The 23,288-nt window shown below is 34.4% G+C and overlaps 1 protein-coding gene across 2 annotated transcripts in view; it reads right to left on the bottom strand.

The window, feature by feature from the left end:
• LOC110463415 (microtubule-associated protein futsch-like) overlaps nt 1–23,288 on the bottom strand; it is a 138,881-nt gene that overhangs the window by 106,551 nt on the left and 9,042 nt on the right. Inside the window, exons 3-12 of one of the 2 annotated variants that reach the window (XM_021517995.1) lie at nt 20,477–20,548; nt 19,458–19,502; nt 18,539–18,622; nt 17,980–18,176; nt 16,750–16,773; nt 12,549–12,634; nt 11,425–11,525; nt 7,973–8,152; nt 7,178–7,198; nt 2,517–2,583 (exon numbers count right to left, since the gene is read on the bottom strand). In XM_021517995.1, the coding sequence (XP_021373670.1) occupies nt 2,517–2,583; nt 7,178–7,198; nt 7,973–8,152; nt 11,425–11,525; nt 12,549–12,634; nt 16,750–16,773; nt 17,980–18,176; nt 18,539–18,622; nt 19,458–19,502; nt 20,477–20,548 (877 nt within the window). The remainder of the gene's footprint in view (nt 1–2,516; nt 2,584–7,177; nt 7,199–7,972; nt 8,153–11,424; nt 11,526–12,548; nt 12,635–16,749; nt 16,774–17,979; nt 18,177–18,538; nt 18,623–19,457; nt 19,503–20,476; nt 20,549–23,288) is intronic. The other variant, XM_021517996.1, reaches the window with a different exon arrangement.

Below are 23,288 nucleotides of genomic sequence, written 5' to 3'. Positions count from 1 at the left end.
AGTACGGAGAGAACATGTACACAGGTCAGAGATATAAAGTACGGAGAGAACAGGTACACAGGTCAGAGATGTAAAGTACGGAGAGAACAGATACACAGGTCAGAGATATAAAGTACGGAGAGGACAGATACACAGGTCAGAGATGTAAAGTATGGAGAGAACAGGTACACAGGTCAGAGATGTAAAGTACGGAGAGAGCAGATACACAGGTCAGAGATGTAAAGTACGGAGAGAACAGGTACACAGGTCAGAGATGTAAAGTACGGAGAGAACAGATACACAGGTCAGAGATGTAAAGTATGGAGAGAACAGATACACAGGTCAGAGATGTAAAGTATGGAGAGAACAGGGACACAGGTCAGAGATGTAAAGTACGGAGAGAGCAGATACACAGGTCAGAGATGTAAAGTACGGAGAGAACAGATACCCAGGTCAGAGATGTAAAGTACGGAGAGAACAGATACACAGCTCAGAGATGTAAAGTATGGAGAGAACAGATACACAGGTCAGAGATGTTTTTACTATATGAGGTAATCTCCCCTTAACTGAAGCACATTTGGGCTTGTACACTTTCGTTGCCCAATCAGTTTCAGCAATGGTACAATGTATAATAATGTATAACAATCTGACGTCCATGAGGGTTGGAATCCCAGTCTAGCCTCACAGAATTTTACACTCAGTTGTTTATAATGTTCTCATTAAATCCCCATCATGCTTTCATAAAAGCCCTGCAAGATGTTCATTTTTTTTCAAAACTAATTTATCAAATCTATAGAAAAATAAGTTTCCATTTAATTAAATTTTTTGGCAGTGGTACGAGGACCCTTAAGGCTATGTCAGCAGGTATAAAATAATCTTATTGGTATCTATAGTCTTACTATGGGTGAAACTAGTAAACACAAATGGATGCTTAAAGTTTGATTGAACAGCTTTGTGTAGATGAGGGAACAGTGTTAACAGGAATACAGCTTGGTAGGGTTGGTGTCTCTCCACCAGGTTATACTTGGTTAACGGGAATACAGCTTGGTAGGGTTGGTCTCTCTCCACCAGGTTATACTTGGTTAACGGGAATACAGCTTGGTAGGGTTGGTGTCTCTCCACCAGGTTATACTTGGTAGGGTTGGTCTCTCTCCACCAGCTGGTTATACTTGGTTAACAGGAATACAGCTTGGTAGGGTTGGTCTCTCTCCACCAGCTGGTTATACTTGGTTAACAGGAATACAGCTTGGTAGGGTTGGTCTCTCTCCACCAGCTGGTTATACTTGGTTAACAGGAATACTACTTGGTAGGGTTGGTCTCTCTCCACCAGCTGGTTATACTTGGTTAACAGGAATACAGCTTGGTAGGGTTGGTCTCTCTCCACCAGCTGGTTATACTTGGTTAACAGGAATACAGCTTGATAGGGTTTGTCTCTCTCCATCAGGTTATACTTGTATAACAGGAATACAGCTTGGTAGGGTTGGTCTCTCCCCACCAGGTTAAACTTGGTTAACGGGAATACAGCTTGGTAGGGTTGGTGTCTCTCCACCAGGTTATACTTGGTAGGGTTGGTCTCTCTCCACCAGCTGGTTATACTTGGTTAACAGGAATACACCTTGGTAGGGTTGGTCTCTTTCCACCAGGTTACACTTGGTTAACAGGAATGCAGCTTGGTTAGGTTGGTCTCTCTCCACCAGGTTATACTTTGTTAACAGGAATACAGCTTGGGAGGGGTGGTGTCTCACCACCAGGTTATACTTGGTTAACGGGAATACAGCTTGGTAGGGTTTGTCGCTCTCCACCAGGTTATACTTGGCTCACAGGAATACAGCTTGGTAGGGTTTGTCGCTCTCCACCAGGTTATACTTGGCTCACAGGAATACAGCTTGGTAGGGGTGGGGTCTCTCCACCAGGTTATACTTGGTTTACAGGAATACAGCTTGGTAGGGTTGGTCTCTCCCAACCAGGTTATACCTGGTTTACAGGAATACAGCTTGGTAGGGTTGGTGTCTCTCCACCAGGTTATACTTGTTTTACAGGAATACAGCTTGGTAGGGTTGGTGTCTCTCTCCACCAGGTTATGCTTGGTTAACAGGAATATAGCTTGTTAGGGTTGGTCTTTCTCCACCAGGTTATACTTGGTTAACAGGAATACAGCTTGGTAGGGTTGGTGTCTCGCCACCAGGTTATACTTGGTTAACAGTAATACAGCTTGGTAGGGTTGGTGTCTCTCTCCACCAGGTTATACTTGGATAACAGGAATACAGCTTGGTAGGGTTGGTGTCTCGCCACCAGGCTATACTTGGTTAACAGTAATACAGCTTGGTAGGGTTGGTGTCTCTCCACCAGGTTATACTTGGTTAACAGGAATACAGCTTGGAAGGGTTGGCATCTCTCCACCAGGTTATACTTGGTTAACAGGAATACAGCTTGGTAGGGTTGGTGTCTCTCCACCAGGTTATACAGTCTCATAGACCACCCCTATATAGTACTCGTGTCTGATTTAAACGACGGCTGACATCAACTATAATACTTACCTCGCCTGGATTCGTGGAGTTCTAGTTTGTGTTTTTCAACGACACTCTGTAGTTCTTCAAGTTTAATCTGGAGAAAACACAAAACAACAGATAAATTCTTTGTGTTCAATCCTTATAGTAAATATTTTCTGACCTTGCCTACCAATTCACTTTTAAATTATATAGTCGTAAGCTAATTAAGTCCATCGTAAAACATGACATTTTGTTGGCACGGATTAAATATATGCTATTAAAATATGTTTTATACAATTATGACTGTTCAATTCAGATTTACTTCCCTAATAGTGGTACCAACTTACATAGCTGGGTAGACTTACTACTCAGTTTCAGCTTTACAGATATTGTATTTATTTCACCACAAATGTTTGTAGTTTTATGAACTTGGATCAGCTTTTATATGTGTTACATTGTTTTTAACAGTGTTACCACGAATCCTGTTTGTATATTAAAATAGGCAAAAACTATTCCTGCTGCAAAAATGACAAAGGTTTTTTAAACTCTTCAGAAATTATGCGATATTTGTATCAAATTCCTTTTTTTTAATATCAAATGTTGATAGTTCCTTTAATAATTTAAGAGATATTTGTACTTGATAAACCAAACATTAATAAGATGTCTACAAAATTAAATAAATCAAAGCATTTTATATCATTATCGCCAAATCCGAGATGAACTTCAAAAGGTTGAAAACTGTCCAGATAAAATACTAAACTACACATAACAATATCAAGTTCAATATTAACAATCATTTTGACAACTTAGAATAGAAGTTCATTTAAATACAGTTTTGTATTTAATGTCTATCTAGTAAATCTCCCCTTTATGATGTCAGAAAAATAAATGGCCGCCCTTTAAATAACTCCCTTCCCCTATTCACTAATTTCTTCAATGGCATAATAAAGATGCTAGTGTTTTAGAGATTTACTTCCTGATATAGCTGTGACTTATTCTACAGCTGGTTAGACTGTAGCAGTCACACTGTTCAAGGAGACAACAAATCTAAGCACGATGGAGATAATACCTTCACGCATAAACATGTACACAGCTAAACCTGTCTTTAACAACTTCAAAATGAATGATTTTGTTTTGTCAAATAGGGTAGTGAGTCATTCATTAGTCAAGTGAAGATAGAGAAACAAGGGGCCATAAATACAGGATGTCCAAAAACATTCTGTACAGTTAAAGTCAGGTTTTACTGTACTATTTACACATGTAACATATTATAAATAATAAAATTGTATAACATATTAATTATATCAAACAATTGATAAATTTAACAAAAGCAAACACTTTAACAAATCATTTAAAAAGCTAAAAAGGGGAAACAAATCTGATATAAAAATGAAACATGAAAACAGAATATTGAGGAAACAGAAAGCAATAAGGATAAATGTCAACAGAAATAAAGAGAAATATAATCTGTAAATAAAGAGAAATAGAATCTGTAAATGCTACAGGCTAGAAACACTACTATAGTACATGTATCATACACTGTATCACACAAACACTTGTACACTAATTTCTATGACCTCTGGTATTATTGTTCATGACCATTTCAACAGATTTTAATATTCAAATCTAGCAATAGTCATTATTTTGAAATATAATTATCTCCTTTTTCTAAACTATCACTCCTTGCTATTGAGTAGCTCCACTAGGTAGATCATTATTTCCCTTTGTTTAGGTAATTATGTTTACCCCTTCTATCAGTAAATATTTCCCCTTACTAGGATATATTTCCATCACACAAAATAAACCAAGATCAAAATGTTTTATTCAGTTTTATATCACCTTGTTGTCTATTACCTCCCCTTGTTGTCTATTACCTCCCCTTGTTGTATATAACCTCCCTTTGTTGTCCATTAACTCCCCTTGGTATGTAATTATCTCCCTTGCTTGGTTATTACCATTATAAAATGTACTGTCACATATTTTTTCAAGTTAAATATTTATGATTTTATCAATTGATGCTTTTTAATGTACATTTCTACACCATCACAAATCAAATGCATTTTCCATGGAGCGATATTGTTTTTAATACGGTAATTAGTTGACATTGACAATATATTTTTAAATTCAACCTTGCTATGTGTGGGAGAATAAAACAAGGTTTGCAGTGATATTGTGTATTTTCACATAATACTATATCATACAGTATATACTTTCTATTTTCTAGTCATGCAAATTTTAAAAAAAAATATTGCAGTTGAGTGTGTGTACCAGAACCAAAAGCACCGAGGTATTAGTCTGTGTTCCTCCCATTGGTGTATCCATACATTCCTGTTAACCAATCAAATCCTCAGCATTGAAAAGTTCGCCCAATCGGCTCATTTTACATTTATGTACAACTTCATCATTCAATTCATTTATCATACAGAAAAATACATTTTCATAAACCCAAAGGATCATTTTATTATTTCACCTTATTCAAAGTTTGATCTCATGTTCAAAAATATGTATCTTCCTTTTGGAAACTTACCGAGAATTGTGACATGGAAACGGACACCCCGAGAGATCCAATAAATATGTATACTAAACCAGGATATAATTTGTAATTCATTCTGTAGATTGAATGGATACACTGTTTTATAGAAACACACACTCTACCTTCAAACCCTACAGTGAAAATCTACTGTGAGAGTGTCCGATTACAAGTTAATTTGAAATTTGGTTTTACACATCTCTTGTAGCTAGCTGTCCATTTAAAATCGCTGCAAAAATTGAAATGACAAATCATAAATCATGTAATGCTTAATTAAAATCATCATGAACATAAATATTACATAAATTTTATCACATTTCCTACACAAGGCTAAGTGATAAAATCCAATATAAAATTATTATTTCTAGCAGCTTACAAATCACTATTAATCTGAATGACAATTACAATTTCATTTTTTTCTGTTCTCCTCAAAGTTCAAATTTCGGATATTTTTTTTTCATTTTTTTTTTAATAAAAAACACCTTAACACAATTCTACTTCTTATAACAATTTAAAAAAAATAAAAATATTATGCAGTATTTGTCATTTTTGTTTGTGGTTTTTACCAAAACAAATTACTTATTCCTTTTTCATATTTATACCCTGCCAAACTTGCTTAAGATTATATATGTATATAACAATTAGGGGCAAATGAAATGTGTTTTTTGTTAAGTAAAGGATAAAGTATCTAGTACAAGGTATATTAAGTTAGGAAAATATTATTTCAAATTCTTTGTAAATTTAGCAAAACTAAAAACATGGTGTTACTCTGTCAGCCTTGTTTATTTGATATTGTATTTAAAATGCTTTAAATTAGTTATGAACATTTAATGACTTAAACAAAAACAAATATCCTTAACTAATCTACAGTTTTTGACAATCAACTTGTAAATGTATCTCTTTTGATAATGAAGTCATTTATATATTTATATTTATCTCACTTAATCATTAGCAGTGTTTCATGTAGATGTTTTACCGTAACTTTACATTCCTCTCTAGATTATTAAGTCATTTAAATTAACTCTTCAATAAATCTTCCTTGTTAATTAATTAGGCTGAATCACGACTCGAATATTATCATAAAATGATTTTTTTTCCCTAAACAATAACTCAATTATCTGGTTTAAATTCTGTTTAGGGAACAATGTTCTTACGATCACAAAAGTGGCTTAGATTAGAATCACAATGGCATCAATAAATATATCAAATAATAAAACATGAATTAAATATAAATGTGTTAGAACGATTAACTAGTAATTAAATGGATAACATAATTGGTTATTGGCCTTAAATTGAAATATAAATGATAACTGACGAAATCACTGAAGCGTAAAATCAATAAGTCACAAGTCACTCATGCACTACTGGGAAATATTGATTGGTTTTAACATTCATTAACAATCAAACTAGGAAGCAAAAATTAACAAAAAAACACACATTTATAAATAAAATTTTGTTTTCAGGATACACTTGTAAGCAAAACTAAAATATAAATTTTGCTCGTTTATAAAATCTATAAACCATTTCCATAGTAACAAACAAATGACCCAAACAATCCTGTAAAATCCTTATTTTGACTTTCTGATTTATCAAATTATTTAACTTATCTTATTATGAATTATATAAATTTTGAATATAAGAAAAAATTGACATTGCATAATAAAATTAAATTTGAATGGGTTCATTTTATTATGGGGGCAGAAGCTGGGGTTCAATTGTAGCAGCCATGACCTTCGCATTGACCTTAGAATCCTGCAATATGAATTCATCATTGGGCGGGGGGGGTGGGGGGGAATGGGTAACATTATATATGAACAACACCCCCCCCCCCATCCATTGGAAGGGGCATAGAAAAGGTGTTAAAAATTACATAAATCCATGGAGCAGAATATATATTCCTTTCTAGAATAATATTCATGATTTTAATTCATAGATTAATATGAGTTTTTTGGCGGGTTTTAAAATTTAATGTGTATATTTAATATTGATGTATCAGTATAAGTAATTCTGGCATAAATATTTCCAGCCTATTAACTCTTAATCAAAAGGTTTGTAACAAGTAAAGTTAAATAAAGTTCTGGACAATTACTTAGTATATGCATTATATAAGATATCACTGAATAAATGAAATTAAGATGTCAGTCTGTTACCATGGAAACAGGTTTACCTCCATTCTTACCTCTTGTAATGTTTCACATTCCTTGAAATTAACACAATCATTAAATAAATATCAGAACTATCAGAACACACACAGGGAGATATTAGCAAGGTGGCATAGGACTACCGTAGTAGTTAGTGCCTGATAAGGCAGCTCCCACGAATTCCTCAAAAAATTGTATATGCTAATTGTATTAATTGTATATCTATGTACTGTAAAGCGCTTTAGATTGGTTTATGTTAGCTAGATAGGGCGCTTTATCAAATATTGTATATTATTTATTTCAACTGGATTTTTTATCTATTTTCTGATATTTTTCTCAATAAAAAAAACTGTATCACCCGTTTCTTTACCTTCAAAGTTTTTTTTTCAAACTATGATTTAGGTAAATGTTAAAAAAAACTAACATTGCAAATAGAGTGTGAAAGCTGAACTGATCTTGTCTGTAAGGTAACATACTGCCTTAACTAAAACACTAACACCAGATAGGTTTTATCTTGTCTGTAATTGTATGAGGTAACACACTGCCTTAACTAAAACACTAACACCAGATAGGTTTTATTTTGCTATCTTACTGATAATTTTGATCTTGAAATTTTTATATTATCACAACATTGAAACTGAATTGTTGCTGAAATATTTCATTTTTTCAATAATTCCTTTTAATTAATCGAAAATAGCATTTATATGACAATTGACTTATTGTACCAGATAGAACAATCTGTTGTCTCAATCTATTTTTGTAATTTTTCACAACAATCTATCAGTGTACAGTAGGTGCGAACATACACATATTTCCACTAAATTAATACTTACCGCTGATTCGCTATCTTTATTTCGCAGTCGGTTTGAGTTTAATTCCGACAGGAAGTTGGACTGGCTGACATCCATCTGCAGTTTCCTAAGATCATCTTGCAGTTGTTTCATGGCACTTTTTCGCTTTTCGATCTCGTCCTGATAGACGAGTTCCTTGGCCTCCAGCCCTTGTACGTTTTTCTGTTAGTATATATTGTGGGTGGAACTAGCTATATATAGATTTGGCCCCGCAAGTGCATATATAAAGCAGACAGAGCTCCACAGAGAATTGTTCGGTGATCTAGGGGCGAAACCTTCAAACACAGACGGGGGATGTGGAAAATAAGGCAGAAACTGGGCAGAAATAAGAATCTTTAATGTTTTTCATTATCTTATAATGAGCCCATTTTGTCAAATAAATTATCTGAATTTAATAATATTAAAAAACATACATTTACTCAAAAGATTACAAAAAAAAAAAAAATCTGCCCTTTTTTAACATTTGCTCCGCCTTCTTTGTGGTTGTTTTATTGAGTTTGAATGATCCTTATCAAAATGTCATTTTGAAAAGGCTATTTAAATTTTTCAAATAATTTCAACATTATTATTTATTATACATTAAAAACAGAACAATTCTTTGTGGATTTCTTCCAGCAGAAAACCAATTATCCATGCAAAGTCTTCCTCAAACATTGTCATACTGTGTGCTTCCTGCAAAGCTGGTCAGAACTTATCAGCAAACCGATACATATATTTTTCTGTTACACGAAAACACACAACATTAGTGCTTTATAATTGCAGTTTGAAAAATATACGTTGGTAGTCTCCGAAATTCTTTTTAAGAGTCACGACAGAGACAATTTAGTCTGAGGAATTGTTTGTACAGAGGAACGTTCTTAGTCTGGACTAAATAAGAAAATAAATATCTTTGTGAAAAAAGGGATGTTTTCCAAAATTTGTGTTAAATACAAAATCTGTTTTATTAATTGTCCTTATTACTAAGAATTATTGTAAGCATTGTTGATCAGTGTCAAAAAAGATCTAGGAATGTTTCCTGTCATGTTGACCTCACAGATTCACATCATTACTGTGAAAATTACATAATTACTGTGAGAATTAAATTATATAATTACTGTGAAAATTACATGAAAATCTGTCTCTGTTTTATTATTAACAGTACATAAATCTGTATCTGAGTTTGAGTCATTTTTAGTCTGACATCTTCAAATGACAATCCTATTTAATTGCTGATAATTAGACAATAGTTTCTTATTTAGAGTGCATAAGTTATCCAAGTCCAGACTAACAAACACCCTCGGAATTATTTAATCGTACCGTTATATGATAATGCTATTATACACCATGCACCAGTATCCTAGAGAAAGGCCAAACCAAACAGTATCCTAGAGAAAGGCCAAACCAAACAGTATCCTAGAGAAAGGCCAAACCAAAACACACTTCTGTTTCAGGTTTCCTGCCAAATGTTTTGTACTAATAACGTACTATTAAAAGGATGCTTGCTCATCACTTTCAAAATAATGAACTTTTTGTTTTAAATGTTAGTGCCACCGTTGACAGACAAGGAAGCTTTCTTTAAGAAAATAATAATGTGCTTACCTTGGTAATCACTTTTTGAAACCACACAAAAAGTTCTCAAAAAACATTGATTTATATTTTTTTTGATATTTGTACTTGAGACAGTGATTTTTCAGGCTATTTTTGGAAAAAATGCTTTTCTGGATATTGGGAAAAACTAACGCGAAAACATGTTTTTTGGGGGAAAAATTATATTACAAAGGCTATTACAGTAAAAATTTACCCAATCCCAGGACTTCAGGTTTTGTTTAAGGGTAGCACAAAATTTAATTTATAATTGGCAAAGAAGTATGAAGCAACAATACATTGTATAATATCCATGGATAAAAGTGCCTGAATTATGCTGCGGTCTTATGGTCAAAATGTTTGTGGGGTTACCGACGCCGTCTCCGTCTCGACAAGTGGAATCGGACCGGCATGCGCAGGTTCTGTTAACATCTGTGGTGGATTTTTGCGTTTAAAGAGATAAGGCAGGCTTTCGGAGCCGTTACTGTCTGATAGCCACATTTTTTTGGGGCGTAGTATTTGCCGTTGTGAGACGACGTCATATTTTCTCAGTGATTCGTGATCAGCTAAGCGTTTGCAGATGACTTGCATTCTATACGCAAAAAAAATGACCAGGTTAAAATGACAAGAATTAAAATTGGTAATCAGTTGGGAATTTTAGGTGGCAATTGGGAATTATTTTGATGAAATCTCATTGGGAATGGGATCGTTACCGGACCCCATTTATATAGGCTTAAAAATCACTGGGAGACATTTTATTGGCATGTGTTAACATTTGAAATCAATTATAATTTATAAACTCAACTGGAGATACAGTGCAATATATATGTTTCACAACATTAGTGAACTGTTTTAAATTACATAAAGTAACTTAAGTTTTGATGCTCTTCCCTGTGGAGATATACATCCGATACAATATTTGTATAGACCTAAACCCTCTCTAGAGTATAAACTGTATTAATGTAAGATAAAAAAAAATCCTTCACAACATTTGAAATAAAAACAATTCCATAATATACTATAATAATATCTCATTTATTAGAGTTAACATTTCCAAGATGTAAAAAAAATTATAATAAAACTAACCTTTATTAATTTTTGTAATTTCTATAGTTTTATTATTTCGCCCCAAAAAATCTTCTTTTAAAGTCTGTAATGGACAGAACTTTCATATATTTCTTTATTTTGATAACTGATAAAAAGATCAACAGGTTATCAATTTTTACGAAATAAAAACATACGGAAATATTCTAAATCCTAATTTATTGGTACTGCTGTATTCATTTCCTCTTCAAACTGAAATAGGTCGAGTATATTAGTACAAAGGGAGATAACTCTAGGTTAGTGACAGAGTAAGAAGCACCAGGCACCTGAAGCACTCTAAGGTTAGTAATTGTTGTGAATATGTTTTACTAGCAAAGATGGAAAAGAACAGATACATCAAAAACTTATCAAACATCATATACAATCAACAAATCAGGTCAGTCTTCTATACACCTACCATTCATATACAATTTATCATACTGGTACAGTTCAAAAGTCAAACAAGAATTTGTGTAAGTAACACAATAATGAAAAAATAAAAACCTCTGCCAATATTATATAAAAATAAAATAAGCCAAGGATTTTTTTATCAGAGATAAACTGAGCTATTTATAAGACCTTTTTACAACACTTGTTCTCAGTCAAATATTATTACAGTTATAATCTGTCTATAATAACACATTCTTATTGCAGCAAACTGGAAATTGAAAAGAAAATATTTGGGCCATGTTTCTACAAAAACAAACATTTATATTGTGAATGAATAACTTTTTTGATAACATTCATAAAAATACTTTGGTTGTTGCCATGGAAACATTTATTGTTACCTTGGCGACCTCGGCAGCAGCCTTGAACTTCTGAGCCTCCAGAGTCTTCCCTTCTAACTGTTTGAGGTAGGTCTGTATCAGTTCATCTTTCTCATCATTAGCTAAAAATTATAAGAAAATCATTAAAACTGATGGATTATGCACCCTGTAAAGGTTACCAAGACTGGAAACAAGTGTGTGGGTGCAGGCAGGCATATTACTTACTGTGTTATATGTATGTTAGTAAAAGTTATATATTTTTTATACAGTTAAACCTGTTTTATGACAGATTCCTTCCATGGACCATACATGATATCCCCAAAATTTCATCATGCTTATAATCTTCAGCGAGTCAAGAAATGGCCTGAACACAATAATTGATCTTTGACCTCGAAGTGACCTTGACCTTGGGTGTTCGTACCCAATTGTGGTTTGCAACCAACCATCTTGCCGTTTATATTTATTCCTAAACTGTTTTTGAGATATGTTCAGCAAATCAGAAGTTATGGCCTGCACTACCGGGTATGAATTTGACCTCCAACTTAAATGTGACCTTGACCTTGGGCATGTGCACACAGTAGTAGTAAGTGCCACATAGCCTTACCATCCTACTTCATTGAGTAAGTATCTGAAGCAAGTCAGAAGTTATGGCTCTGGCAACAATAAAAAAAAAAAGATTTTTAAACTGACAGATTTTTAAAAATGTATGTAGGTCTGAGGAAGAGGAAATTTAGGGCTGGAAAGAAGACAACAAATATTTGTATCAACCAATCAGAGGTCAAGGAGGCCATCTTCAATCTCTGAATTCAAAAGTCGGCCTTTTAATATAAAATATACCCCCATGTATTATAATATTACCAGCGATGACAAATGTTATTCAAACAGGGCATGAAATGATTAAATGACTCTGGGAAAAAAGTTAAAATGAAACATAAATGTCAGCTGCTCAACTTAATTATGTAACCAACCAAGCATATAATATTTTTGAAATTTAGGGAGATTTGTCTGGTCAAGATTTTATATTCACAGACAAGCTAATTCCAGTAGACCCTCCTGATTTCTTTGTGGGCATGTAATGAAGCCTTTATCCTTTTTTGTAAAATCTACAACATTGAATGACCATATTCCTCAACATCATTTCTTACCTAAAAGTGCTGACTTCAGCTGGTCTGTGATCGCCTTCACGTCGTCTTTCGCCTTCGTTAACGCTGATTCTAGCTTCTTCTTGCTCCTGATCAATGAACAAACAATCAGATAACCTTGATCATGGTAAGCAATTCTTACATTTATACCGAGTCCTTTTTTTCTCAATGTTTATGACTAGCATTTTTACTAAACCTGTATAAGCTTATTTATGTTGGATTATAATGTCACTCAGCATTCCATTGTTATGATGTTACATTTTCAGTGTCCCCTCAGAAACCACTGACAGAATCAAGGTATTATTATAGCCTAGAATACAATTCTAAGAGAAACTCAGGACAAAGTTATCAGTTCAAGTTATGAATGGATATTGGACATAACCAGGATAAGGTTCTACTGAATATGACCCTGGTACAATGCTCATCACTGACTTATAAACAATCTGGCAGAGATTACCTGTTTTTTTATCTTCTTTGTGGAGCCCTGAGAATCATGTCTATCAAAGTCCTATATTGCTATATATACATCATCAATATCTAGGATTACGCTCACTAAAACCCTCTCTACACCCCTAACTAAAACCCTCTCTAAACCCCTCACTAAAACCCTCTCTAAAACCCTCTCTAAACCCCTCACTAAAACCCTCTCTAAAACCCTCACTAAAACCCTCTCTTAACCCCTCACTAAAACCCTCTCTAAACCCCTCACTAAAACCCTCTCTAAACCCCGGAATATGTCATAGCGAAATTGAAGGCACAAAGACAGCTGTTTGATTGGTCTCAGATTCAAAAATCTGACCAATCGCTAGGCTGAAACCTCTGGCCTTTGAAAATTACAAAGGAGTGACACCTGACTTCAAAGTCAGTCAATTTTTACTGTTACGTTACGCGTTATGTTACGTTATGTTCCGCGAACGCGAGATTCTTTTAATGTACATCAAAGAATCAAACTAGGCTTCTCGTCTCATCAACATAGTGGCGCACATTGAGCCTTCAATTTTGTTTTGTCATATTCCAGGGGTGCAGAGAGTGTAAGTGAGCGTTACCCCTGGAGTGTCGAGGATAGTGTATTTATAATTGTTATAATAGTTTATATTGAACTTAACTAATTAACCTGGCATGTGACCTAGTAATAAAAATACTATTTTGTATTTACAGAATTTTTACAAAATGCACATTATTTCATTTACATCACATACATTGATACTAATTAGTGCTTGTTAATTAAACACCTAGAATAGAACACATTGAAAATTATATCAACATCATCAACATCATCGACATTATCCCTTTACCAACAAACAATTCAAACACAAAAGCATTCTCAAACAAACTTGATTCCTCATGCAAAAAAATTCAAATGAAATACTAAAAACATGTTATAGTAAAACAAAATTAGTAGAACTGTACCAGGATAATGCCTTCCTCTCGGCAATATTTTAGAGTTTTCTCCCCTAAAACATACGTTATCATCCATGTCAATGGATAATTTTTTATGAAGAATTTCAAAGTTTATATTAAAACATTGTTTGTTTATATTTTCCCCTAATAATCAATAACAATGTTTATACTTTTCTCTCTAACAATTTAAAATTACCTCCCTTGTATACTTTTCTTCTTAAAAATATGATTCACAATTCAAAAATAAATTATTGTACTGTAAAACTCTGATGAGAATACATTAAGTCTTATAAGACATCATATTATGATCAGTGTTTTTTTTCTAATATATAAAAGAAATTCCATTGCATATGAAGCTAATAAAATTCCATTGCATTCATAGCCCAATAAATGCAAGGGGATTTGGCTTGGTGTCTGTATCATTGTATATTTGGTGATGTGGCAAATGTAACATTAGGGATTAATGGCATTGCACTTCATATCAATATGAAAAAGATATGTTATTTTTATGAACGATACAGAAATGAACATTAGCCTACAGCCATACTGTTCAGTAGCCTACAGCCATACTGTTCAGTAGCCTTCAGCCATACTGTTCAGAAGCCTACAGCCATACTGTTCAGGGTGGAAAACATCCCTTACATATCCTGGTACATATAAATAGGTAATCATCATCTGAGCCCTAACATCAACTCTTCAATCATCAACAGTGTAAGTCTGCCTGTAATTGTTAACACATTCACCCCTGAACACACATTTGAACTCTTTCAATTCAAAGGCTGGAATAGTTCATTATGAAATTTCAGGGGTGAATGAGTTCAAGTAATCTGCAGAGGACCCGTAGATATCAACCACTGACACTTACAAAAAAGCGGTAGATCTGTCACTCTGTACAGTTATTTATCACCATCACAAATAAAACATATTACATCTGAACTTAAGACAAGTCGTCAGTACTCACACCAACACACACATGGTACCTGATCTTACCTAGCTGACTCTGTGTAGCAACCAAAACACAGTAAAATAAGTGTCAAAAATAACTCATTTAGTTAAATAGGACAGAACAAACAATGTTATATAGACAAACAATAAAAACACATTATTCTGATGAGAAAGAAAGGATAAAGACCGTTATGTACAGATATATATTGAAATAAAGTTATGAGTTGAAGCTATCAGGAACAGGCCTGTCCATTAAACATGACGTCAATATAAGTCGGACGTCACAGTGTATCATGACATCATTTATCACAGGAATATTTTACAGTCTAAAGATTTTCAAAAATATCACACATCTAGGAGCGGTGAAACATATAGCAAATGTAAATGTAACAAAAGTCTGGAGAAAAATGAATCCTTACAAACCCATGTCTGAAAAAAAATATATATAAACAGAGCTTATATAATGAGGTATACAATCCAATAATTGAGAGACTTAAAATCTGGATTTGTTAACGGAGAAACTGAAATAACGAAAACATCCACCAATATATCACAGGTACGCACACAATATCTCAAGGTAAAGGTCAAAATTTATAAAATGAAATTTATCTCATGTTTTCATAGCAAAACATAAAATCTTATCAGTATTGTCTTGTATACTATTTTGTTCTGAGAAACAAAAAAAATTCTCATGATGATTGGCAAAATTTAAACCAAATTTGACCTGAACCTTGACCTTTGACCTTGTAGAATCTGAAACAGAAGTGAAGTGCAGCAAAACAAACTTGTGCTCACAAATAAAATCGTTTCTGCAGACAGACATTTATTTTTTATTTTTTTGATGAATAAATTCAGCTTCAATTCTGGAGAAAATATTTCTCAATTTGCATAATTAGGGATCATTTAATCAATTAAAATATTTTGACTTTTTCTTGGTGAAATGGACGTTTACTGTACTGAAAACAAACATGAATCTAAAATAGATGTGGAAACATGTTGTTGTTTTTATTTTTGGTTGAAACGTTGCAGAATAGATTTCATAGTAGATCAATTACAATTATGACAGGATTTTCTAGAGGAAAAAAAATATGAAAGACAGCCGGTTTTCTTCTAATTTTCCACATTTTGATCCTGTCAGGTTTTTTCATTTTTGTTGTTGTATATTTAGGTTTTCTTCACGCTCAGATTGTTAAATACAAAGCATTCATAAAAATATTTGTTGGTAAAAACCATTGTATATGTTGTTTTTTGTACAATTATGAACCCTTATCAGTTTGTGTAGTCGTACCATGATTTCCAGTATTCATACCTTTATCTTTCACTGATCAACTGCTGATTAAGATGAAATTTAAATCATCTAGAACTTATTCAAACCTATTCAATTCCATTTGTGAAATCTAACGAGAGAGAAAGGTATGCAATTAGTCATTCACGATAGTTCACATCAACTGGTTCGGTCCCAGAACAGTTAATTAAAAAAATTAAGATTGGCTTTCTGACCTTGCAATATATTTTTTTATTTAAATTTGNGAAAATATTAAAATTGACGAAAATTCATTATTTTGTATTTTTTCCAAAAAAGTCCCCAAACTATCGGAATGTTTAGATTTTCATAAAATCAACTCTACATAGTTGCATAACCATTATATGAAAGTTTCAACGAATTTTGCTGGTTAATTGCGAAAGTGTGGAGCCACCTTAAAAAAGAAATCTGAAAACCTGGAAATTAATCTGATCCTTCACATTTTTTTTCTAAAAGATCCAGAAAACATGAACAACTTAACGTTAAGGATCACTCAACATATTTGACGAACATGTGCACAGTACCATCTGGTTCAATTCACACTATTTGACTTACTTGTTATCAACCATATTCAGAGTTCTTGAGGAAAAATCAAATATCAAAACCATATCAATGTTATGGATTAAAGAAAAGGTTCACTTTTTCCTTTTTTTCCAGTTACATGCTATTGATATGTAAAATCATTATATTTCAATAAAACAAATGCATACCTAAATATTAAAAAAATAATCTCATTTCAATACATTCCCTATATGCTTGTTACCTATCAATCAATTAGTAACAATTAGAAGCATTATATCTTTTACTTAATTCTTGACTTTCAGTATTAAAACACATGTATAGATATTGTACAAAATATGTGTGGGTTTAAATTTCTTTAGTGATTTTATATTTACAACCTAATTTTTCCGATATCAATTTTTCTACTATGCTGCTATCTTTGGAGTTATTAATAATAATTCATATATGGTAATTATGTTAAATATTTGTAGCTTAACTACAATCAAACAAATCAGTTTTGCATAATTCAAAAGTGAAAACTTTATGTGATTTATATATACAACACACATGAATTAAGATGTGAGCTAGGGCCAAGAAATTATTATCAATTAAATAATTCACGATCATCAGATATCATCAGAAACCAACCCATATTTTAGCTTAAATGATGCTTGATAATTATATCATCACCATATAAAGTGAGAACGTTATATGGTGATAATATTATTAAGAATTATTCAAAATGAAACCATCATTTTCTTAATTTTTACCAGCTGTATAAAAAACTGGTTTACTTTTTGCCTTGTACAGATTTCACCAGTACACTTTTCAGTTTTATATATACAGTTTTTGTCTTGTTCAGATTTAAGTATTTAACCAGGCTTCATCATTTCTAAATGTAAAGTGTTTACTTGAGAGACTTTGCTGGTCTAAACTTTCAAATGTACAGTTTTTAACCTATATTAAGTTCTTTTGTAAATAATGTAAATTATGAAATTAACTTTGCAAATTTGAACACATCCTGAAGCAAAAAACTTGGGTCATCATTCATTGAAGTATATTATTGATCAAATAATACTCTAAAAATTAGCATCAACTTAATTAATACATGCATATTCTAAACATCTATGCTAGCCAGAATTTCTACTCTCTAAATGCAAAAATAAATCAGGAACAAGCAAAACGGTTTATGAAATATTTGCATTCACTCTTTGATTTCAAAGATTGGAATTTGATTTCCTGTAAAATCTTGTACGAGACAAAACTATTCCGACAATTACTCACTTTGTTGAAGCCTTATTGATGGCGTATGTCGTCAGCCACTCGACCATATCCGAGTTGATTGTAGATATTTTCTCCGTAAGCTCCTTTGCCGTCGCAAGCGACTCTTCAATTTTATTACTACAGTCGTCCACATCAATATCTGGCGTTTTAGGATACCAGTCTTCCTCCTCGTAACTCTTGGAATTGTCCATAAAGAACTGAAAGCATGTTGTCAATTTTTCTTTTATGTTCAAAAAGCTGATTTGCAAAATGAGTTTAATGATGTCATACAATCCAACTTTGTAAAAGTTTGAGAATAATAGGTTTCACAAGACATGCATGTGATTTTATATGACACAGACATTCCAGTTATTTTATGTATGTTTTACCAATATACTGATACCTACTTATACACTTTACACCTGTAAAGTAACACTTTTACCTGTACATATTCAGTCTGTATATTTTTACCTCAAGAGACTGGGTTGTTTGCCTTAAAGATTTTTCAGGTAAATATAAAGATTTTACATTTAGAGTTGTAACTACCTGTAGATAGTTTACCTGTACACAGTACAATTACCTCGTTAACCTGCTGAAGTAGTCGTAGCTTCTGCCCACACACATTTTCGTACCCAACAATGAAAATCGTTACTTGCTGTTGATACTATAAATGAGAGAGCACATAAGATAAACATTATTATAAATAAAACTGAATTTGATAACAATACATGAGTTTATATTGCTTATTTTCCCTACTCCAGAAGAATAAAGCGATGCTTAATTGCATGTCTGTTTTTCCTTCTTTTTTGAGGGGGAGGAGGGGGGGGGGCGATTTTACATTTACAAAAGTCTAACACCTGGTCACTGGACTAAGAACTAAAGAATGAATTACCATTATAAGATATAAGGTATTTTTTAAATTCATTATTTCCTCATCTCTTCGTGCAAGGTGAGTTAAAAATAGTTGAGAAGGAAAATAAGCAGCATGTGTTAGACAATTAAACATCTGTCCACACTCGGACGGACCGATAGACAGACACCCTGATTTCAGTATGACCGAACACATCTACATTACTATGGAGATATATAAAATGACCATTTCAATCAAGTGTGAGAGAGTGATGGTGAAACACAAAATCTACTTTGGATCATGTGATCACCCTGGATTATAACACATGTGATTACCCTGGGAAAAAACCCCAATAATTATCCTGGATTATAAAGCAATGATTACCCTGGATTATAAAACATGTGATTACCCTGGATTATAAAACATGTGATTACCCTGGATTATAACACATGTGATTACCCTGGATTATAACACATGTGATCACCCTGGATTATAACACATGTGATTATTCTGGATTATAACATATGCGATTACCCTGGATTATAACACATGTGATTATTCTGGATTATAACACATGTGATTATCCGCTTCAGGCCATTTACCACACTAAAGTAAACTAGAACAGATTTTTGTGTCAAAGCATTTTTACCTTTTTCTTCTTTAACTGGTCCTTGATGAGGGCCTCTAGTTCAGCCTGAAAGTGAGAGAGGATTTTAATTATTACACTGTAGATGAAATTGCAGTGTCTATTGTGTGATGGTACCCTATTTCATGGTTGAAACGCTGTGAAATGTATGGAAAGATGAGTGAACTTAAAATCTGCTTACTCTATTTTTTAAGTGCATGAGCTTAAGGACTTTGAACTAGACAAAAATGATCTGTAAATGAGAAAAACCAGAAAAAAACATGTAATACATACTTGTACAAACTAATCTGTAATATCAGTATCCCATTTAGTGGTGGACGGCAATTGTTTAATTTATTGGACCCTAAACGGGCCTCAGAAAATCATCTGGAGGTAACAGGCAGATGACCGGGAAGAAAGGAGTGATATGAATGGGAATGGAGAGAGGGAGAGAAAGGAGACAGAAAGGGACAGAAAGGTAGGGGAGACGGACAGATAAGGAAGGTAGGGGAGACGGACAGATAAGGAAGGTAGGGGAGACGGACAGATAAGGAAGGTAGGGGAGACGGACAGATAAGGAAGGTAGGGGAGACGGACAGATAAGGAAGGTAGGGGAGACGGACAGATAAGGAAGGTAGGGGAGACGGACAGATAAGGAAGGTAGGGGAGACGGACAGATAAGGAAGGTAGGGGAGACGGACAGATAAGGAAGGTAGGGGAGACGGACAGATAAGGAAGTAGATAGTTAAAAGGGTAGAGGCTAGAGGTATAAGTGGGCATTGGTAATGGGGGTAGGAATGGAAAGGTCAGAAGTGAGGTAGAGATATTGGAAACAGGATTGTAGAGTTAATAGAAAGAGAGTAGGAGGAAAAGGAATGTAGCAGAGAAATTGATGCGGAAAAAGGAAGACGGGAAGGATGGAGGAGGAATATGGGGCGGGGGAATAAGGAGAACCCAGTGGTAGGGGAGGTGGGGTGGAAAGGATCAGGAAAATAAAGATCAGAGGAGAGACGATATAGACAAAACATGTAGGCAGGACTTACTATGTCTTCAACATACTCCATTGTAGACTGAGTCATGAGAGCCTGGGTACTCGTTTCATACGATTCATAAATCTGAAATGTAACGTAAAAACGTATTATTCACACAACATTAAATATCAGTAACAAATTCTATAGAACAATCCGTCTTTTGAGGATATGTCAACATCAGCGTTGCCAACCTCTATGGAGCCCAGTGTGGGAGATCTCCCTCCACTGCCAACCTCTTTGGAGCCCAGTGTGGGAGATCTCGATCCACTGCCAACCTCTAAGGAGCCCGGTGGGGGAGACCTCCCTCCACTGCCAATTTCTATGGAGCCCAGTGTGGGAGATCTCGCTCCACTGCCAACCTCTAAGGAGCCCAGGGTGGGAGATCCCCCTCCACTGGGTTTACACAGGGTTGCCAGCCTCTAAGGAGCCCAGTGTGGGAGATCTCCCTCCACTGCCAATCTCTCAGGAGCCCAGTGTGGGAGATCTCCCTCCACTGCCAATCTCTAAGGAGCCCAGTGTGGGAGATCTCCCTCCACTGCCAATCTCTAAGGAGCCCAGTGTTGGAGATCTCCCTCCACTGGGTTTACAATCCATCTCTATGGAGCCAAGTGTGGGAGATCTCCCTCCACTGGGTTTACACAGGGTTGCCAACCTCTAAGGAGCCCAGTGTGGGAGATCTCCCTCCACTGCCAACCTCTAAGGAGCCCAGTGTGGGAGATCACATATCACAGCTGGTATCAACAGGTATCTGAATTAGACTGGGGACAGTCACATAGCACAGCTGGTATAGACAGGTATCTGGATTAGACCGGGGACAGTCACATATCACAGCTGGTATAGACAGGTATCTGTATTAGACCGGGGACAGTCACATATTTTAGCTGGTATATACTGGGGACAGTCACATATAACAGCTGGTATAAACAGGTATCTGGATTAGACAAGGGACAGTCATGAGTAACAGCTGGTATAGACAGGTATCTGGATTAGACAGGGGACAGTCATGTGTAACAGCTGGTATATACAGATATCTGGATTAGACAAGGGATAGTCATATATAACAGCTGGTATAGACAGGTATCTGGATAAGACAGTGGACAGTCACATATAACAGCTGGTATAGACAGGTATCTGGATTAGACAAGGAACAGTCATATAACAGCTGGTATATACAGGTATCTGGATTAGACAGAGGAGAGTCACATATCACAGCTGGTATCAACAGGTATCTGAATTAGACCGGGGACAGTCACATAGCACAGCTGGTATAGACAGGTATCTGGATTAGACCGGGGACAGTCACATATTTTAGCTGGTATATATAGGGGACAGTCACATATAACAGCTGGCATAAACAGGTATCTGGATTAGACAAGGGACAGTCATGTGTAACAGCTGGTATGGACATATATCTGGATTAGACAGGGGACAGTCACATATCACAGCTGGTATAGACAGGTATCTGGATTAGACAGGAGACAGTTTAGACAAGCTGTACTATATCAAAAAATATACAAATTAATGAAAAAGTCATGAAAATCCATTTATAAATTATTCATAAGTCTAATAACTTTCTTTCACTAGGAGGAGACACTTATAGGTGTGTAGACACTTGCCAAACAATTTAATTATTGAACAAGAATATGGTCACCAATCACTGGCCTTTTAGTCCTATCTAAATTTTAAAGATCAATACTTACCTGTGTTTAAAAGTCTTTATTAGATTAGCTTGATTAATTCCTATTTTTTAATGAATATTTGTACTTGTCATTAGGAACGTTTCTCTTCCTTATCAAATCATCTGAATATGGATATTAATTTAAAGTATTCATGTGGATTATAAAAAAAATATTTCAAAAAGGTGACCAGTCATTTTATAATGCAGGTACGGTTTACGATACTTAATCCAAAGTTTACTTACAACAACAATCAATAATGAAGTAAGTTCTATAAGAGCATTAGGGATACTATCGTAAACGCTATTCTGTGTGTGTAATGGAGCAGTCCTATTTAATACTTTGACCCAAAGTTTATATTAAACGCTAATTTAAATATACACCATAAATATACAAGACTAATTCCTTTTAGCAGATTTAGTTATTCTGTCAACAAGAATCTTGTCCATTTAAATTTCTATATAAGTTTGTCTGACTGTTTTAGTTTTCGCTCCAGACCACACGGTACCTAAGCTTGGTTCAAATGGGAAGTCGGTCAAACTTACTTAAAAACAGATGTTATCTTTGTAATTTCAAGCCTGTGTACGATGGTTTAGCTTCCATATTTACAGGCAGATTACAATGAGAGTCTGTTGTTTAACATCGTGCAGAGGGCTAAATAAGTGGCAATGGCTAACAAAATTGGAGGAGAAAAAACATTGACCTGAAATACTCCCAGTCTTATTCAGACTCTGGTAAATTATTGGGAGGTTCTAGGTTTTTTAATTAAATGTTTTTTGAAACAAAAGAAGAGATTTCCTGCAAGAGTCTCGATAAACAAACCAGATACACGGTAGTTCAGTCCGCTCAAGCAATAGTTAAACTATCTAAGTCACACTAGATACACGGTAGTTCAGTCCGCTCAAGCAATAGTTAAACTATCTAAGTCACACTAGATACAGGGTAGTTCAGTCCGCTCAAGCAATAGTTAAACTATCTAAGTCACACTAGATACAAGGTAGTTCAGTCCGCTCAAGCAATAGTTAAACTATCTAAGTCACACTAGATACAAGGTAGTTCAGTCCGCTCAAGCAATAGTTAAACTATCTAAGTCACACTAGATACAGGGTAGTTCAGTCCGCTCAAGCAATAGTTAAACTATCTAAGTC

The sequence above is a fragment of the Mizuhopecten yessoensis genome, unplaced genomic scaffold (genome assembly GCF_002113885.1).
Source record: "Mizuhopecten yessoensis strain PY_sf001 unplaced genomic scaffold, ASM211388v2 scaffold10903, whole genome shotgun sequence".
NCBI lineage: Eukaryota > Metazoa > Mollusca > Bivalvia > Pectinida > Pectinidae > Mizuhopecten > Mizuhopecten yessoensis.
Note: the sequence above shows the minus strand (reverse complement) of the source record. Positions and strands in the feature narration are given on the sequence as shown.